This window comes from Schistocerca piceifrons, chromosome 2 (assembly GCF_021461385.2).
Source record: "Schistocerca piceifrons isolate TAMUIC-IGC-003096 chromosome 2, iqSchPice1.1, whole genome shotgun sequence".
NCBI lineage: Eukaryota > Metazoa > Arthropoda > Insecta > Orthoptera > Acrididae > Schistocerca > Schistocerca piceifrons.
Genome location: NC_060139.1, coordinates 260,557,521 through 260,577,943, shown reverse-complemented (window position 1 = coordinate 260,577,943; position 20,423 = coordinate 260,557,521). Strand labels below are relative to the sequence as shown.

The following is a 20,423-nucleotide window of genomic DNA, read 5'->3' as shown; positions in this document are numbered from 1 at the left end:
TGCACAAGAATCATATCATGGTTGTTATTGTCATCAGAAAGAAGACTGGTTTGATGTAGCTTCCCACGCTAGTCTCCCTTGCCCCGGTCTTCATCTCTGCATAACTATTACACCATACATTCATTTCAACTTGCTTAGTGTATACAAATCTTAATCTTCCTCTTCAGTTTTTACTTTCACACTTCCCTCCACTATCAAATTAACGTTTCCTGAGGACGTGTCCTATCGACCTCTCTCTCTTCTTTTTGTCAAGTTATGCCGTAAAGGCCCTTCAGGATTAGTTACTTCATCGACATTTTGATTTTTGACATTCTTTTGTAGCACCACATTTCAGAAGATTCTAGTATTCATTTGCCTGTTTCGTTTCTATACAAAGCCACACTACAGATAAATAATTTTAGAGCATACGTCCTAACATTTAAATTCATAAAATTTATGTTAGGTGTCAGTATATTTCTCATTTTCAGGATGCGTCTCTTGCTATTACCAGACTGCATTTTTTTATCCTCTTCATTTTTGCCATCATCAGTTCTTTTGCTGTCCAAACAGCAAATCTCGTCTGCTACTTTTAGCGTCTGATTTTCTAATTTAATTTCTGAAGCATCAAATACTAATTCGACCACATTTCCTTACTCCTGTTTTGCTTTTCTTGGTGTTCATCTAATAACCTCTTTTCAAGACGGTATCAGTTCCATTTAGCTGAACTTCCAAGTCATTCGCCATCTCTGATAAAATTACCATCGCCAAACCTTAAAAGTTTTTATTTCTTCTCCCCAAATTTTAATTTTTTTTCAAGTATGTCCTTGGTTTCTTCTACAGCTTCCTCAATATACAGATAGGATAACATGGGAAATAGGCTATAACCCTGTTTCACACCCTTCCGAATTACTATCTCTGGTTCATGTCCTTCACCTCTCACGACTGCAGTCCAGTTTTTGTACAAGTTGGAGACAAATGTTTCGCTCACTACGTTAAATAATGAATGAATTAGTTGGTAAGCGTGGAGTGCGTGTCAAATCGCTCTTTATTCCTGTCTCAGTGAACTAGAGGGGGAAGGTGGAAGGACGGCAGTAGATGCTGGCAGCAAGTACCCTCAGCCGTGCACCTTACTGTGGCGTGTGGAAGAGGGCCAGGTGTTTACCGGTAGCAAGTACCCACCGCCGTACACCGTAGTGCAGCTTATGGAAATTCAAATGAAGTGCGCTGCAGTCTGGAATGTGGAGCTGCGGCCGCGATTGGAATGGCACGTAGTTGGCGGTTGGTATTGGCTGTAGACCTGTTGCTGGCAGGGAGGTTGTTGCGTGCGGCCGCAAGTTTGCTTCTCTCGTTGCCGCGGAAATGAAGTTAAGCCTGGCTGAGGCGACCGCTGCCGCACGGGAAATCCCTCGTGCTCTTCGGGCAAGAGTCGAACCAACTTTATTGTTAGTCCTTGCGATTGAGAGAGGTGCTGCAGTACTCTGCGCGGAGTGTGGTGGAGGGTACGTGATATACTAGAATCGTTTTTCGCCCTTCTTATTCCAATCGCTGTCGGTATGCGGGAAGGAAAATTGTCGGTCGCCCCTCTGCATTTGTCCAAATTCCTCTGATTTTGCCCCTGTCGTCGTTAACGCGAGGTATGAGGTGGGGGAAGTGTTGTGTTTATTGGCTTGTATTGGAACGTCTGCTTTCGGAATCTACATCTACTTTGTCAGTCCAAAAATTTCCAAGTCTGGACAGAAACTAAAGAACCTTAATATGGTGGTTTCAGTCAAGTCGCGACTGGCGTCCAACGTCGTTGTTTCTGTTTCGGAGTGAAAGTGTGCGGGACAAACTTCGCACTACTTTGCTCTTCTTCAAGAATACCTTAAACACTACTCCATTGCGATCTGTGACACAACAGTGTTGACACATTATAGCCACAGGTCCACTACTGAACACCGGCTGCTCACCACTGACCGGTCGAGAGCGCGTTTTTGCTGAAAGTTGTTAGTTTAAGCTACAATCGTAGTTACTGAGCTGACGTCGCTTGTACGCCAGGAATATAATCGGTCACAGAAGTTTTCGGACGAATAATGAATATTGATCGATTTTCGTGAGATCGTACGCTCTCAGAATTTTAAAAAGAAAACCTCGCCGCAATGCACTACACCTCATTTTTACTGCCTGTCACTGGAGTAGGATGTGCATCTCCGTTATTTTGTCACGCTTAGTAAAGAAACCGTTTGTGATGGATGCTGCTCTTCTTTGTATCTTCCCTGTTTCTTCTTTTACTTCCACCTGTTAAATGTCCCAGACTGCAGAGCAGTACTGAGGTATCACTCAAACGAGGATTTTGTGGGTGTGAGTATAGTTGGGTTGTTCCCAGCTGCTCTCTGCCAGTGGATAATTGATTCCAGTTATGCCTTACTTAGCTTCGGGATTCTGCAGTATGTATGCTACGGGATGGAAACCAAAGTGTTGCAGAAGTGTTTAGATTAGTGCTAAATGATCCTCCCTTGCAATTTCGCATCTTATATGTATATCAAGTTTTACTCAGAACAAAAAAATATATCATAAGGCTCAGAAAGAAACGCATTACTGCATCTTAACAACTGATGGATGTGACTGGTTCTTTCCTTCGATACAACGTAGAGTTGTATAAGACATATCAATACTTTTACAGGAAAAAAACCCAACGAGAACATACTCGTATAGGCCGGCAGGTGTGACCGAGCGGTTCTAGGCGCGTCAGTCAGGCACCGCGAGACCGCTACGGTCGCAGGTTCGAAACCTGCCTCGGGCATGGATGTGCGTGATGTCCTTAGGTTAGTTAGGTTTAAGTAGTTCTAAGTTCTAGGGGACTGATGACCTCAGATGTTAAGTCTCATAGTGCTCAGAGCCATTTGAACCATACTCGTATATTCATTGACAAAAACTTAAGCATCAAGATGGAACATATCTCATTGGCGAATCTTCGTGGCAAGACGTGGTGGTGTAATCCGGCTTACAAGAACTGGTGCGCAGGCAACGGCCACCAGAGAGAACCAGCTGTGTCATCATACGTGAATCGATTGTGTCAGCTGTCACTGACAGCACTGCGAGATAAGCCGGCCCGACACGGGCGATGGTTCGAACACAATGCACAGCGTAATAGCACGTGATAGAGTTTGAGAGAGGTCACATTGCAATTGTACGGGAGATCATGTTGAAGCTGCAACGTACGTGCTTCAATGTGACAGTGACTGACGTTAGAACGATGGAGTACAGGAGACGATATCTGGAATCGGCGACTGTTCGCATCGCCCCGAACAGGCCGTATTAAGGGATGATCCGTGTAGTTTAGCGATGGAGCATTTGCAGCTGTTGTCTGGGCGACTGTTCCAAGAGTCCCAAGAACATCCCTATTACTGTCAAACGTCTTCCAATGACGAGCATCAACTACGCTATAGTTTCACTGTGTATGTGGCAGGGCGTTGTTAAACACAAACGACTAGACTGGTGATAAAGCAGCTGTAACATGCTCAATGACAAACGACGGTTCTGCTTTGCCACGGCGGCTGTTGTGTGCTCCGCTGGTGGAATCGAGGGAAATGACGGACACTTTCCAACGTTTCTCTTAGCTTCGTGACCTGGGTAGCTACTAAACTTCTTGTTTCCTCTGACACTAATTCAGGGCACCATAAGGATACAGTGTTACGCCATGACATGCAGTGCGACATTTATAGAGGACCAACCGAATTGTCAGTTGTGACTAGTCACATTCTGCCTCATCTCTACAGTCTACTATAACAGCTCTTTTTCGACTTTCCCCAAGAGAGTATATACACTTGCTGAGATTGACTCTTGCTTAACGGTCCAGACACCGACATAGCATCAAAAGCTAATTCTTGCCTTGAGGCCTTGATTGCGGTGGATTTATGCACATCTCTAGGTCCAAGGATACGCTAGAGCCCACTAATAATGAGCCCACACTGTCAACATACACAATGTAAGTACAAAAAGATACTGTCAGTGAATTAAGGTTCTGTCAGTCAGTACACAGTTCAATAGCACATTGTAACACGAGTCATAAATATCTTAATACTAACATTTACATAAAACTACTCAATAATATTATCATGATACACATTGCATCTTATTTTTAGTTTAGAATGTATTTAGTAGTTTGTTTTAAGAGAGATAAATACGTCCAGTTAACATGTCTATTGAATAGAAAAGTGCGAAATAGGATTATATAATTTGGGGCCCTAACAGAAACGAAGCATTTAAGTTCTGCATGAAGAGGCAACGCTCAACCACATTTTAGACGCCACCTTACACAATGTTACATCCTTCACTAGCAAACAATTTTTGCTGCTACTCCTGTTCAAAGTCACTCCCTTACCGTTAGACTTAAATCACACAAAAGTTAGCAGTAAGACAGTCCACTGTGAAAATTATTACCACTATCTCTGTGACTAGTCCCATAGGTTTTTGCCACAAGTATTCTCATCCTCATCTGCTGTTTAGGTTTCAGTACATCCTGTATAGCTTTGGTGAATGCTTACAGGGCCTCTCTAAAGAAATCTAAACTCAAAGCAAGCACTGGACGTGCTCCGTTAGTCTTGCAACGTCGCGTTCGCGCGAGAAAACTAAAGAGAACTTTTAGAAAAACTATTGACCGAATTCAGCAAGCATTGCCCCTCGTTAATTTCCGTTATGGATCACATTAGATCCATTGGTTGGGAGTGAATGCTTCTATGGGATAAATTATTTCCGTATGTGAGTGACTGAGTTACATCTTGCTTATGACAACTTGCCGAGGGCAAGGTCATTTGGGTTATGGTCAGAAAGAACATGATTGTATTAAATGCTAATGTAAAAGAACTTGTTTCGACTGACTAGTGCACCAAGACGGAGTTGGGCGCCTGGTCTCGTTCCTCAGTTTTTGTTTGTGGACTATGCCTGGCATGTTTATGTTTTGTTCTATTTACTGACCGTATGGTAATCGGCTGGGGGCTATAAAACTTCTAGAACAGCATTAAATATTATCTGTACAAATACACAAGGACAAGGTTAGATAATAATGGATAAAGTGGAGTTAAATACAATTTATTGAATGTCCTTTCTTAGATATTTAAGTGCTAAATCTAAAATTATTAGTATTTAGATATGTTATTCCTTTCCGATTAACCAAACACACATTTGATTAATCTGTCACAAGCTTATATACTATACTGAGTATAACTGTAGAATTTCCCTCTGCACTTTCTGTTATGCAACTTAGGAATCTCCGGATTATAAATCCAATGGCAGAACAAGCAGCGCTTCTGTTGACATTACTTTATATATATTTTTTATCGCTTAAATTAATTTAAATTATTTTTCTTCATTTCACTGTTTTACAAAATAAAACAATTTTGTAATGAGAATGAGACAAAGATCTTTCTCTGAGAAAGATTGCTCTGAAAACCATACCTGCTTTCAGCCTCTACAGTACGGACATTTTCTGAAGGGATTTTTCTCTCGGAGGTCGCTTCTTCGGAACGGGCCTTCATTTCACAGCTCGTTCCATTAACTGAAGTTAGTAGGAAAACAGTTGTCGTAGCAAGCTACTTGTGAGTGGGAGTTTTTAGTGGGAGCTTTATTATTGCATTGGTAAAGCTAATATGCGTTTGTCACGTAGCGCACTGCTAGAACAAAGATGTCTTCCACGAATAACAATAAATGTGAGGTATGAGTACTGTTACGGGGAGCAGAAGCATACAGACTGTTACATCTGGGTTTAGGCGATGGATACGTCAGCACATATCACAGAGCAATTATAGCAACTCGCAACATCTGGGCACACGCAAGTAAGACACATTTGCCGGACGAGGGTAAAAGCAAGGTTTCATATTCTACGGTAATTGCACAAGAAGGTACACACGGAATAGAAACTTTTTCCGGCCTGAAACGTAAATAAAACTGTAAACAGAAGCACATAGGCTAAGTACCAATTATTTGGTGGTCCCAGAAGATGGTAACGGAAGCGATATGCTTTTCAGTCGTCGAATTAGAAAACACCTCTCGTAACAAACAAGCCAAAGACTACTTTTGTCAGCGCCAAGTCGCAAATAAATAATTTTGGATCGTACAAACCTTGGTTAGTGATGGGTTTGTCGAGTAAAATACCAAGCTACTGCAGCTCAAAAGCTGTAAATAAGCAGCATGTTAAGGGGTTATTTGCGGCTGAAAACTTCAGGATTACTTACAAGTGATTCCTGTTCCTGCAAAAGAAAACAGAATTTAAACCAAAAATAGCTCCTGGAACCCATTTTAATTGCAAACAACACACTATTAACAAGTAAATGTTAAATCATTATAGCCAAGGGTCGTAAGTGCCGTTTCCGGAACTATTTTTCCGTGGCAATTGAGGACAAACAGCACGCTACCTATCAAACAGCGTGTTTTACCAGCTGTCGGTTTCATATTTATATTTCGAGGCGTCTGCTGTCACTCGTGCTCTGTATTCCTGAATGAAACAATCTACGAATACTAGAGGAGCAGTCAATAGATTTTAAACTTTCATGAGGCTATAAAAGAGTTTGTTGGAGAGAAGAAATTTACACGTAATTCAGAAGACGTATTGAATACTGCCGTTCGCTTCGTGAGACAAAGGATCAGCGTCTAAAGAAAGTGAGTGGTTCCCATCGGAAACACTTGAATTTATTGCAAAGGAAGTATTTGAAAGAGGATGTAACAGCCGAAGTTTCTGGAAGGTTTGGTGGCAGTAGAGACGTGTACTATTTTAAAAAGAATTACTGAAGGCTTTTGATGTAATAACCGAAAATACCGCAGCGGAAGTGCTTTGTAAAGAGATATTGGTGAAACTTAAGGCACATCTTGTAGAAGGCGGACAAAAGGCAGAGCGTTCTCAATTCTTTCAGCTGGATACTTAAGTATGTTCCGAAACATCTTCTTAAATGATTCTCTTTACATCAGGAGAACTAGATTTTGAAGGCAGTGTAATAGATCAACGAGCCAGTTCAGCATTGCGCTTGGCTCTTTTTAATCTGTGGTTTCCTGAGAGCCTCTAAACTAAAAAACCACCAAGTCCCTTCCACACAGTCCCCGCTACCCGTGTAGCCGCTTACTGTGTGTAGCATACTCCTGACCAATTAAGCGGAACCCGGATACCCACCACCCGATGGCGCAAGTCAAGGTATCTGCAGCCTATCCGGTCACAGAACACCCTGAACCTCTGATTCAGACCTTCCACTCCGCTCTGCACCAAAGGTGCGACAGTCGGTTCTGTCGATGATGCTGTAGGTGGTGGGCTCCGCCTTAATTTCGCAAGCAAGACTGGCAGTCTTTACCATTTCCGCTAACTGCCCGAAACCAGAGAGAATCTCCTCCGATCTAAAGCGACACACGTCGATGGCACCGACATGGGCCACCACCTGCAGTTGGCTGCATCCTGTACTCTTCATGGCATCCGGATAGCGCACATCCGGAATGACTCTCCCCGGTATGCACACGGAGTGCACACTGGTTTCCTTCTCCTCCTTGTTAGTCATGTTCCTAAGGGGCCCCATTACGCACCTAACGCTGGAGCTCCAGCTACCAGCAAACCCACCCTTTGTGAATGCCCAGATCTTGTGGGCCGAGAAGCTTCCTCTGGAATGGGGTGGACGACTGCATCCGGCTCAGAGACTTCGTCAGCCACAGATAACGCCCGAAGCCTGTTCGTCAAACGAACTGGGGAGGCCCTCGCGCGGGTCGCTTGCTCTGTAGCGTAGGTACTTTTTGTAGGCCAGTTTCCCGACTTGAGAGATAACAAGTGTCCTATATCAAACTATCCGACTCAGCTTCTTCCACACTACTGTGGTACGTTGTAAACAATGACAAGAGTATTACAGAAAATAACAATGTACATTAAATGTGTTCTAACTCGGAAACTATTAGAAATAAGGCATATGTCGACATGAAGTTTTTTGTTCAGAATAATCAATACTATTAACCCTCAAAGCAAGTACGTTTCCTCCTCACTCAACTTGTGTGCCAAAAAATTCTATCTGTACCATTTATTACCATTTTAATTATGATTTTTTTCCCTTGTTGATTCTTTGCTGAACGTCAATCCATCTGATTTTCGCCAATCTTCTTGTAACACTACGTTTGAAGAATCTTAATCTATCCATTTTGTCGTATTTTTTTGTTCTAGTTTCGTACGTATACGGAGCTATGCTCAAGAGGTTACTTATATTTCTGGCTTTAGTAGCAAATTATATTTGTAGAAAACATTAATTTTATTTTCGTTGCTGTGTATATTACAGCCAAGAGCTAGTACATGTTCCATTTCATTTAACATCCAACTCAGTTTCTGTTCATTTTCGCTGACAGCTGTTGTGTCATGTCGATTTTGTGTCCATGACAAACAGTTCCCACATCTAGACACTTTCTTACTCCCTCGTCAAATGAAATATCAGTGTTTACACTGAGCAACCCTGCCTTACAACTTTCCTGGTTTTGACCAATGCTGCAATCTGCGTTACATAAAGGAAGAGCTTTCCCTTTTAACCCTGCAGTTAATACCAAACTGCCCAACAATGAAAAACATTTTATTACATTCCACATTTTGAAAACCCTTCTTCAACTCTACGAATGTGATGTAAATTACTTTTCCTAAATCTGCCCCCTATTATTAGCCGCACAATGTTTACGAAGCAATATTTCCTGCAGCCATCTTACCGTTAAATCGCTATGTGCATTTCACAGATAGTTTACGTTTGCAATATTTATGCTCTGTTAACACAGTTTCGAGAGAAGCTCTTGTTACTGAGAAAGAGCGGCTAAAATCAACGATAGATATCCATTCTTCGTTGAAGCGTACTGACTTACGCCGCTTTATAACAGGACAAACGACGGTACCTGCCACCGAAATCTATTCTCGGTGCGCGTTCGGAGGAGTGGACGTAGTCTAGGAGCCAGTGAGCAAACGACTAGCTAGCGCGAGTGTCAGTGAGTTGAGACGTCACAACACAGGACAACATCGATGACACTTCATTAGACATCATGCAAGTCGTTAATTCATATCCATTTGCTTCCAAACTTAAAGTAATGCATAGCAGTTATGTCAAACGACACAAGTTACTGAGGAACACATACAAAAAAGAACACATTCATTAAATGTGCAAGGAATTTTCTGTCACCAGGTTTTAGGAAATATTTGAGTTCAGTTTTTAACAGATTTCACAAAAGAAAATTGTCAACTGTTTTCTGTTCGCTGTTGAAGCATATCGATAGACAAAAGCTACTGCACATATTTAATCAAAATAAGTTTATTTCAAAGGATAAATTCTTGAAATAGGAAAAACTGCTAGTATGTCTACAACTGGAGGCAGTAGAGGAGACGAATTTCACTTCGCCTGATCGCCGTACATTTCACTCGTTACTTTGAGCTAGACATGGCCAAGTGCATTAAAGACTTTCGCGATTATCGTGAGGGACAAGAATTTACTAGCCGTACAGCACTTTATAAAACAGCAATTTTACCTAGCGAACCAACGAAGATTCTATATAGGTAGAGTAACGAGCTCAGAACTGAATGTGCACTCTGATGAGTGTCGTATGCACGGAATGACTCAGTGAGATTAAAACTCCCTCACTGATGGGACGAACTCTGATTATTTGTTGGCCACCGCGACACTAACACAAAGATTCAGATGCAAAGAAACTCTCATGTGACGAAGGTGAGCATTCATTTCTATTGACAGCGTGCCTGTGCAGCCAAGTTTCGTTGTGAAAGATCTGGAACACTGCAAGTACAGTGATGTAGGCGAACGCCACGAAGCAACTGAGTGCATTGTCTTCATTCATTCCAAGTAACTGGTCAAGATTAAATACTTTTAGAGGACTTGCTTTTAGGAAAGCACAATTTATTGTTTTTCTCCTTCTACCCGCACATGTTTCGGTGATGTTACATCTTCATCAGTGAGTACTCCTTAAGTGTACTGTAAAACATAAGTAAATGCAGGATGAAAATACATGCAAGTTGGTATTACGGTCATTAGCTTCACAAAACTGTTTTAACAGAAAACATCTACCTTAACAGCTTTTATGGTTGTTAACGTTTCTGTCTTTGGCGGTACAAACACGGACACTACGAGTGAGCTTTCCCGAAGAAAGTCGCTTCAAGATGAATGAGTCAAAAGTAGTTAAAAATTCTGGTTTATATCTGATCGATTCTATTACTTGCAATGACTGCCAACAAAACTATATAAGTCAGATCTATTGTAATTTACTTGCCGAACAGTATATGGAAAATCTTTTGTTAACATTCAAAAGTCTCAATCATTTGATGGGGAAGTGACTACTAGTAACGGATGAAGGACACACTACTTCCGCACACCGTAGAAGTTCTGCCAGTACATAGAAAGAAATACTGCAAACACTGAGCTTTACAGCGAGAACCATAAGTATCTGTTTTAAAATTAAACTGTATATCGCGGATTACTTCAATGGCAAGAGCTCACAATGACAAATAATTACCGGATGTAATGTGATAGTAGACAGACTCACTAATGGAGGCTTACTAGGAAGGCGAAAATGTCCGAGAAGGGAGACTAGAAGCAAAGCAAGACTTGTATAACTGTTTTAGTGTGATATTTATAGATTGTGTACTCAGACTCGGAACGACGTGTGGGCAATCAACATTACGTCGCGTAATCTATGATTCAGCTTTCGGATCACCATAAGAAGTTGAGTATGTAGTCATTACTTGTAGAATGACTTGTAAGGCAATGACAGTATTCATCACTCGTTTCGTAGATTATCTCGCTGCTGTCACGAAAGGGAGAATACACAAAGCTCTGCAATATCTTCGCCAAGTGTTTGCAGCACATATGCCGAGCTAGGAGATGGCCTCTTCGTGTTGTCGCATCAGGATGCTCTTTGGAGTCCCAGAGGAGAAATTTAGAGCTGAAAAACTTACGAGGTGGCTGCAGAAGGCTAGTCTGAGAGGAGGGCGTTGGTGCCTTCGGGGAAGTATGAGGCGTTTGATGTGTTGATATTTCTAGAATATTACGAGAGTCGCTTTGAAAGTTTTTATGATTCTAAGGTAAGACTGAATGCATATTTTTGGAACGTTTACAGTAAGCGTTTGGCAACTTTACACCTTACGAAGTAACAGTCTCAAGCTGGCTCAATGAGTTCAGGCACGAGAGAAACTCTCTTGAAAAGGGAACTGGTTCGGACGCCTTGTAACGGCCGCTACTGAAGAAAACGAGTTTCGCGTTCGGCCCATGATTGAGCTATCAGTGAAATGGGATCGGATCTGCAACAGTTTGTAAGATAGTCAGGTTCTAAACATCTATAGTCGATCAATATTGTACCTTGGAACCTCTGAGTAAAAATATCCGTGTGCTGAATTTACCAACAAGTGCTAGAGAAACCCGATTCCATGCGGCCAAAACACTAAGTAATATTACAAATGAGGATGTAACATAGCTCTAGTGATTCGGTTTTGAAACTGATTGGAATCTATGTGTTTGATTCTTTCAAGAGTAAACTGACCCTGCAAAGCGAAATAAGTACGAAATGCTGTGAAAATGTGCGCACATTTTCTGCAGCAAGTGACCACGTCGTAAAAGTTTTTATGGTTAAAGACCAGACATGAACTTCAGATTGGCATTCTGGAGTTTACCTGTCCAAACTCTCCGAATGATCGTAGGAGAAACGTTCAAAATCAGGTCCGTCCAGGATCATACTTCATCATGGCAACGCACCAGCTCTTCACGGGGAAAACGAAGGCCCTATTTGAGGATTATCTTCATCCAGTTTATAGGCCTGCTATAGCTCAGTAAGTTCTCTTCCTGGTGCACAATATGAATGAAACTATTGTCGGTTTTTGATTTGAGTCTCTAGAGGCAACCTGTGCTGCTGATGCGTATCTAGTTGGCTCCCAAAAGGAGGCTAATGTGAAGCCTTACTCATTGGACTGATCGGATAGAATGGTGCTAGAACGTCAGGGACGTACAGTTGTGCGTTTCAAAAGTCGATAATGATGGTAACAGTCTCAAAATTTTAGTGATATCCCATGTGATCCACGCCATTGTAACCGATGAAATTCAAGTTATAAGACGCATCCCCACTGGATATAATACTTGTTAGATGGCGAAGAGATTGCTCCACAAGCCTCACGACGCCACGAGATGACCAGGAGGTGCTATGGCGGAGGACACGACCCTGTTATAATGTAATTAGTAAGGCCTAGAAAAAAAAGGTTGGCGAATTTGCAAAAGAGAAGGATTTAGTGTCTGTGCGTTTACCATTCACTGTCGGGGAGAAAACGGTGATTCTTTTCTCCATAGTTACCAACGTTGGGAAGAACTGGGTGCTGGAAACAAAAGACTTCCACAGCGAAGTGGAGTTCCCAGGAGCACCTATCCAGAGTCGTCCGTAGTCTCAGAAACATACCCGCATGCCTACGCCGAAGCGTTGACACCCAACACGACAGCATCACCGAATGAAATTTAAGAAGCCCGCTCCAATTTGTGCAATTACTGAGCTGAATCAACGGGAGACTCTCCCCATAGTCAAGATTTCGTCCAGTGTGAAGAGAAAAAGAGGTGGAGAAATAGCTAAATCAAATCGACAGAAAGTCCTGACTAAAGAAATGATTACTTTACACAAAACGACAGGACTTGGGTAAAGTACAGGAATGCACTCGAAACGTTTAGCATATTTGAATAGTAATTAGATTTCGGAAACACAACGCAATGAAATTAATAAATGAAATTAATAAATGTAATAACAAAATTTTAAAGTACGTGTATGAGTGTCTTTTACACTGCGGAATATGCACACATAGAGAGCAAGTGCACAGCTTAAACAGGACGAAGTAAGACACCCACACAGCACGGATATTGAAGGGAAATAGGGGACGGCGGCGGCAGTACAGCGTGCAGACTCACCGTCTCCGATCCCGCGGCCGTGACCAGCTCTTGCAGAGCGCGCACTGACAGAGCTTGCTCGATCACGAACACGCACTGCGACAGGTCTGGTGGGATGTTCTGCAACACAAGGCACAAGGCTCAGGATTAACGTCTTGCAACGAATTACGGTTCGTCAATCAGCGGCGCTGGGTTAAGTTGCAGGCAACAAGCAGTATGTCCCACAACCTAAATATATCAAAATTATTATTTACTGTAAACTACGCCACTTACGGAGCTACGTAATCACATACTATGGTAATACATTTCACTATATAGAGTCGAAGTAATTGGTGTGTCTGGACTTGGGAAGGGAACGATGTGCAAATAATGGAAACGAGGTGACATGAGTATTCTCTGCAGGTGCAAGAATGTTTCCACACTCGCAGATAAGCTGGAATAAAGGGCTTACTTATGGTATAGCCTAATGAGTCTGCAAGCTGTAACAAAATAACTGGTACCCTGGCTGACCAGTTCAAGTAGCAAGTGAATTTCACAGACCTTGCGGAAGACCTAGAGTTGAGAGAACCTAAACAAAGAAAGGAGCAAGGGTTGCCGAAGAATGGTCCGAGGGTGGTGTCGTCAAAGTTTTTCAGAGAACTAGAACATTGGCTGTTATTAACAACTGGCTTTTCCCTGTGGTTTTGCCTATGTACGTGTATGTCACATATAATGCACACATCTCTTCCTCCCCCTCTCTTGGCCCCTCTCTTCCTCCCCCTCACTGCTCAGCTCCACATCCCCCCTCTTTATGTCATCTCCTCCCTTCCTCTCTGTCTCTCTCTCAGCCCATTTGCTCCTCTTCCCTCTCTCCTTGTCCATCTTGTCTTCCCTCACTCTCTTTGCTATCCACCTCCTCCTCTCTTCATCTTAACCTTCCCTCAGATATGCCCATCAGCACGTGTAGCTCCTGTAAAAGAGATCGATAAAGCAGCCTGATTCGACTTCCACAATGTGCCTGTCGTGCAGGGCAGCCTTCTCATCAGAGAGTTGAAAAATCATTGTTTGCCCCTGATGTGCAGGCTGCCCTTGGGAATCACGTGGATAACGCAAGCTGACACTTCTCCAACACCACATACCTGTCAAGAAGGGCAGCCTATACGGCAGTGGCAGAAAAAACACGTTTTTCACTGTATCTTCGCTTCTATCGGAGCTAGGAGGCTACAAACCCCATAGTGCTGATACTAGTTAAGTTTGCTGTTTGTGTGCCAGAACTGGCTGAAATTGATCCACGAGTTTGGAGGAGGCCCTGGACATACATACATACATACAAACATACATACATACTTTTATAATATTACTTGAAAATACAGCTCTTCAGTTGCACAGGTAAAAAATTTTCAACTTTACCTAGGTTTCAACTGCTCTAAGGCAGCCTTCATCAGAAGTAAAAAATTTTTACATTACCTATAACAGAGTCTGTCAGCAGCAGCAAAGGACGTATGCGGTGGCAGTAGAGCGTGCAGACTCACCGTCTCCTATAACAGAGTCTGTTATAGGGAATGTAAATTTTTTTTACTTCTGATGAAGGATGCCTTACAGCAGTTGAAATAGGTAAAGTTGAAAATTTTTTACCTGTGCAACCGAAGAACTGTATTTGCAAGTAATATTATAAATTTCGTGTACAGTTGCTGCATTATCGGTCATGTTCAAAATTGATACACACATACAATATGCTTTATAAATATATTCTGAGGCAGCCAGTCAGTTGGTTTTAGGTAGAGTATGGGAAACAGGCGATTCTTCAATGAGTTGAGAAAAGCGTGGAGAGATGACAGAGATACACTTATAGAAAGAACAGGACAAGTGATCACAAGTTTGTTTGACCCTTGCGAGAGTGTCACAGAGATACTGAAAAACATGAACTGGCACACGCTTGAAGATAGACGCCAATTATCCTGCAAAGAGCTACTTACAAAGTTCCAAGAACCGCTGTAAGTGAGGAATCTGGGAATATCCTAGAACTCCCTACATATCGCTCTCGTTGGGACCATGAATACGAGAGATGTCAATGGAACGGGAAGAGGCCCTAATGGGTGTCGCAGTGGGATGTGTCCCTGTCCCGTGAACTTCACAGTGGTTTGCAGAGTACAGATGCAGATGTTTACTAATGAATGACAGGCTGAAGCTGGCACTCGCCAAGGTGTTAGTGGGTGGCGAGAGAACGGGGGACTGCGTGGCTCCACCAGTGAATGAGTACAGAAGCGCGAGCAGCGAACAGCCGCTCACGTCACACCGACGAAACGGTAAGTCACTCAACCATTTCACCTGTCTTTAAAGAGTGTGTTTATGTGCAAAATACTGAAGCATTCTGGCGTAGGTAGTATAAAGGGAAGTGAATAGAGGACTCGATTGGAAATAGTCTGCGGAATTGCCGACAGCAGACTGGGTAAGGGCGCGCTGTCACGTTTCCATTGCTGGCGTAGCGTTCGCAAGCATAGCGGAACTTGATTGATTGTGTTTCGTTAGACGGCCATGAAACGCATTATATCGAAATTGAATAACTGTTATTGTACAGTTCTATTTGTATTCAAGTGTTTCTTCGCAAGTATTTAGTTTATCCTTGTAGCTGCTTTGCATAATAGTATATGTCCTATTGATATAGATCTTGTCCATCTGAAAATCTCGGAATTTCCCCCATCCAACGAAAGAACCACACATCTTCTAGACTCAAGCACTTCAAGGACCTTACAAAGTTTTGAAGGTTGACAGCCCTTGGCTCATGGGGTTTTGAGTCTAAAATGTGGACTGCAACCATAATGTAGAATGTATGGAGAAGGCAAACAGCAGCTGTAAGTCGTTTGCATTAGGGGCTTAAAATGCTACTGTTGTTTTTTGCTTGCGGGTGTTGTTTCCGTGACCTGTGGAAACCAGCGAGCCGAGATCTATTCCGCACTGCTCAAGCACAATTGACCCCACCTTACGTAACTTCTGAGCTCTCTCACATAACAGATACACCCAACACTGCATACATCATGTGAAACAACATAAGCAGGTTCTAATAAAAGCGCCAACGTCACCACTCAGTTCTCAATCTGCAGTAAACAAAACTAAGTCACGACAAGGCATTTTGATTAACTTTGTGGAAGCACTGTTTATATCTTACGCTATCATAATCTTTTTCACTAAAATTGTTAGGCCACGAGTTGTTCCTGTTGGCAGAACCAACGTAAATGGAGCAAGATAACTGTATAAAACATCACACCAATGTTGCGGAATAATATAGTCAGACCGATTCGCCGACTCGTGATTGCCGAGGAGAAAGTGCGGTATCGTCTCCCGACGATCTCCCCACAACGGATGTTTGTGCCAGCCAACAAGAGGCCGGTACGGCTTTCCACGCTACTTTTGCTTGTAGCATAATAATACGAGGCGCATTCCAAATCTAAGATGTGCTGACCAATATTTAACTGATGGTAGGGCTGAATGAAGTTCCACGTATGCAGCACTGTCTGCCGACTCTTCAGGAAACTACAGCAGTGTTAGTTTGACTCAGTAATTGTTTACCATTATGTCAGAGCAGATGACAGTGATCGAGACAATCATAAATCCCACCAGTTATGAAGTGCGAGCGTGATTAAATTTTCGCTGGCAAAAGGATCTTCAATTGCTGAAATCTATCGTGAGCTACGCCTAATGTATGGACCTGAAATAATAAGTGACAAAAGTCTTTGAAAATGGTGTCGAGAGTTTCAAACTGGCTACACAAATGTTCACGATCATCAACGGAGTTGCAAGACCCAGTATTCAGATCGACGAAATCACGGATTAAGTGAACCGTAAACTTGTAAGTGATCGGCGATTGACGATTAGTACTCTGGCTAATGCATTCTAAAACGCTCGAACCAAAATTTACAAGACTGTTACTGAACAGCTTGCAGCTTGGATGTCACAAACTGCGTGCGAGGCGGGTTCCACAAATGCACACTACTGCTCACGAGGGAACTTCCCCATCGCACCCCCCTCAGATTTAGTTATAAGTTGGCACAGTGGATAGGCCTTGAAAAACTGAACACAGATCAATTGAGAAAACAGGAAGAAGTTGTGTGGAACTATGAAAAAATAAGCAAAATATACAAACTGAGTAGTCCATGCGGAAGATAAGCAACATCAAGGAGATGTGTGAGCTTAGGAGCGCCGTGGTCCCGTGGTTAGCGCGAGCAACTTCGGAACGAGTGGTCCCTGGTTCAGATCTTCCCTCGAGTGAGAAGTTTACTTTTTTTATTTTCGCAGAGTTACGATCTGTCCGTTCGTTCATTGACGTCTCTGTTCACTGTAATAAGTTTAGTGTCTGTGTTTTGCGACCGCACCGCAAAACCGTGCGAGTAGTAGACGAAAGGACGTGCCTCTCCAATGGGAACCGAAAACATTTGATCGCAAGGTCAGAGGTCAACCGATTCCTCCACAGGAAAACACGTCTGTTATATTCTATACAACACTGGTGACAGCATCTGCGTCACATGACAGGAACATGTTGTCGACCCACCTAACTTGTACACTTGGCGAATGGGTAAAAAGATTCTTCTACCTTGCCCGATTTAGGTTTTCTTGTGGATGTTTCGATGTTTGTTTAGATGTAACGTCCCCATACTACGGCGCAGTTACCTCGCATCGGACGGACAGATAATAATTGTCTGAAAGTAAAAAATTAAACTTTTCACTCGTGGGGAGACTTGAACCAAAGACCTCTGCCTCCGCAGCTGCTCACGCTAACCACGGGACCACGGCGCTAATGAGCTCAGACTAACCTTGATGTTGCCTGTCTTGCACATGGACTACTCAGTTTGTATATTTTGCTTATTTTTTTCATAGCTCCACACAACTTCTTCCTGTTTTCTCGATTGATCTGTGTTCAGTTTACTTATAACTAAATCTGAGGGGGGTGGGATGGGGAGGTTCCCTTGTCAGAATCGAAACAATAGTCAATGCATTGGCGCCAGCCATTCAAGTTCACCCAAACCAAAAAAGTTTAAGCAACCACTTTTTCGATCAAAATGGGCGTCGTTTTGATTGTTTTCATTGACCGTGGGTCATCAATTACAGATGATGTATACTGTGTAAAGCTAACAAAACTGAGACGTGCGATGTAAAATTGACGCTGCGGGGAACTGTGCCTGGCATAATCCTCCTTCACAAAGGACCCTCACACCGTTGCCAAAACCAAGGAAAAGATTCAAGATTTTTATTTGCAACTTTTTGAGCACCCTCCGTACAGTCACGACCTTGCCTCGAGGGCTATTTCCTCTTCTTTCATTTGAAAACGTTTCTGGGTGGACAACGATATCAAATCGACAATGAACTCAAGACTGGCATTACGAACTGGTTCAATTCCTAGGCAGCAGGTTTCCTATGCAGATGAGTTGAAGGACCTGGTACAGCAACACATAAAGTGTACAGATGTGAACTGCGGTTATGAGGCAAAGTAAAGTAGATATGCAGTAAAGTACATACATCAAAAAAGTTTTCCATCACCTCGGTTCCGAGAGTTCGGGAACCTGCACATAAAATTGGCATAGAGACCAGCATAAACACCATTTCCGCCCTTTTTATTGCTAATGAAAACCACACATTGCATGTTTAACCACCATATTGCGAGACCTTCAGAGGTGGTGGTCCAGATAGCTGTACACACCGGTACGTCTAATATCCAGTAGCACGTCCTCTTGCATTGATGCAAGCCTGTATTCGTCGTGGCATACTATCCACAAGTTCATCAAGGCGCTGTTGGTCCAGATTTTCCCACTCCTCAACGGCGATTCGACGTAGATACCTCAAGATAACTCAGAGTGGTTGGTGGGTCACGTCGTCCATAAACAGCCCTTTTCAATCTATCACAGGCATGTCCGATAGGGTTCATGCTGGCCACTCGGAGTCGAGCGATGTCGTTATCCTGAAGGAAGTCATTCACAAGATGCGCACGATGGGGGCGCGAATTATCGTCCATGAAGGCGAATGCCTTGTTAATATGCTGCCGATATGGTTGCACTATCGGTCAGAGGATGACATTCACGTATCGTACAGCCGTTACGGAGCATTCCATGACCACCAGCGGCGTACGTCGGCCCCACATAATGCCACCCCAAAACAGCAGGGAACCTCCACCTTACTGCACTCGCTGGACAGTGTATCTAAGGCGTTCATCCTGACTGGGTTGCTTCCAAACACGTCTCCGACGATTGTCTGGTTGAAGGCATATGCGACACTCATCGGTAAAGAGAACATGATGGTAATCCTAAATGGTCCATTTGGCATGTTTTTGGGCCCATGTGTACCGCAATGCATGGTGTCGTTGTTGCAAAGATGGACCTCGCCGTGGACGTCGGGAGTGAAGTTGCGAATCATGCAGCCTACTGCGCACAGTTTGAGTCGTAACCCGGCGTCCTGTGGCTGCACGAAAAGCATTATTCAACATGGTGGCGTTGTTATCAGGGTTCCTCCGAGCCATAATCCGTAGTTAGCGGTCATCCACTGCAGTAGTAGCCTATGGGCGGCCTGAGCGAGGCATGTCATCGACAGTTCCTGTTTCTCTGTGTCTCCCCCATGTCCGAACACCATCGCTTTGGTTCATTCCGAGACGCCTGGACACTTCCCTTGTTGAGAGCCCTTCCTGACACAAAGTAACATTGCGGACGCGATCGAACCGCGGTATTGACCGTTTAGGCATGGTTGAACTACAGACAACACGAGCCGTGTACCTCCTTCCTGGTAGAATGACTGGAACTGATCGGCTGTTCGGACCGCCTCCGTCTAATAGGCGCTGCTAATGCAATGTTGCGGCCGCGGTGGTCTAGCGGTTCTGGCGCTGCAGTCCGGAACCGCGGGACTGCTACGGTCGCAGGTTCGAATCCTGCCTCGGGCATGGGTGTGTGTGATGTCCTTAGGTTAGTTAGGTTTAAGTAGTTCTAAGTTCTAGGGGACTTACGACCTAAGATGTTGAGTCCCATAGTGCTCAGAGCCATTTTGCAATGTTGTTTACGTCTTTGGGTGGGTTTAGTGACATCTCTGAACAGTCAAAGGGACAGTGTCTTTGACACAATATCTTTGATACAATATCCACAGTCAACGTCTATCTTCAGGAGTTCTGTAAACCGGGGTGATACAAAACCTTTTTTGTTGTGTCTATAAAACCTTTTTCTCGTGAGATTATTTTTTTAAACTAAACGGACCTTAGTTTTGGAATACGCCTCGTACCTTAGCTAAGGCTCTGAGAAACACTTAATCTTAACGAGTGACTTGGTAGTAGACTAACTCTCTCCGCTTATATGTGTTGAATTTAGGAAGCAGTTTTTATATTATTCACGATTTCAGTGCTGGGATGTGATTCGGTGGCTCTGTTTTTGTCGGACTCTGGTATTCGTTAAGCGTTCAAAGCCGCCCGGACCAATGGCTTCTCCACCCCCAAGCAATCAACTGCTGATCATGGCGCCGACACATCGCCAATCCTCCGCTGGCCGCATCCCAAGAGTTCATTCACAAAGAGCGACTGTGGTTCTTCAGATCCTCGGCCAGCAT

The 20,423-nt window shown here is 43.3% G+C and overlaps 1 protein-coding gene across 1 annotated transcript in view; it reads right to left on the bottom strand.

The window, feature by feature from the left end:
* The window catches only part of LOC124776932 (ryanodine receptor), a 694,095-nt gene that overhangs the window by 496,104 nt on the left and 177,568 nt on the right, over positions 1-20,423 (bottom strand). The window contains exons 3-4 of the mRNA XM_047252151.1: positions 12,894-12,992; positions 6,192-6,206 (exon numbers count right to left, since the gene is read on the bottom strand). Of these exons, the coding sequence (XP_047108107.1) occupies positions 6,192-6,206; positions 12,894-12,992 (114 nt within the window). The remainder of the gene's footprint in view (positions 1-6,191; positions 6,207-12,893; positions 12,993-20,423) is intronic.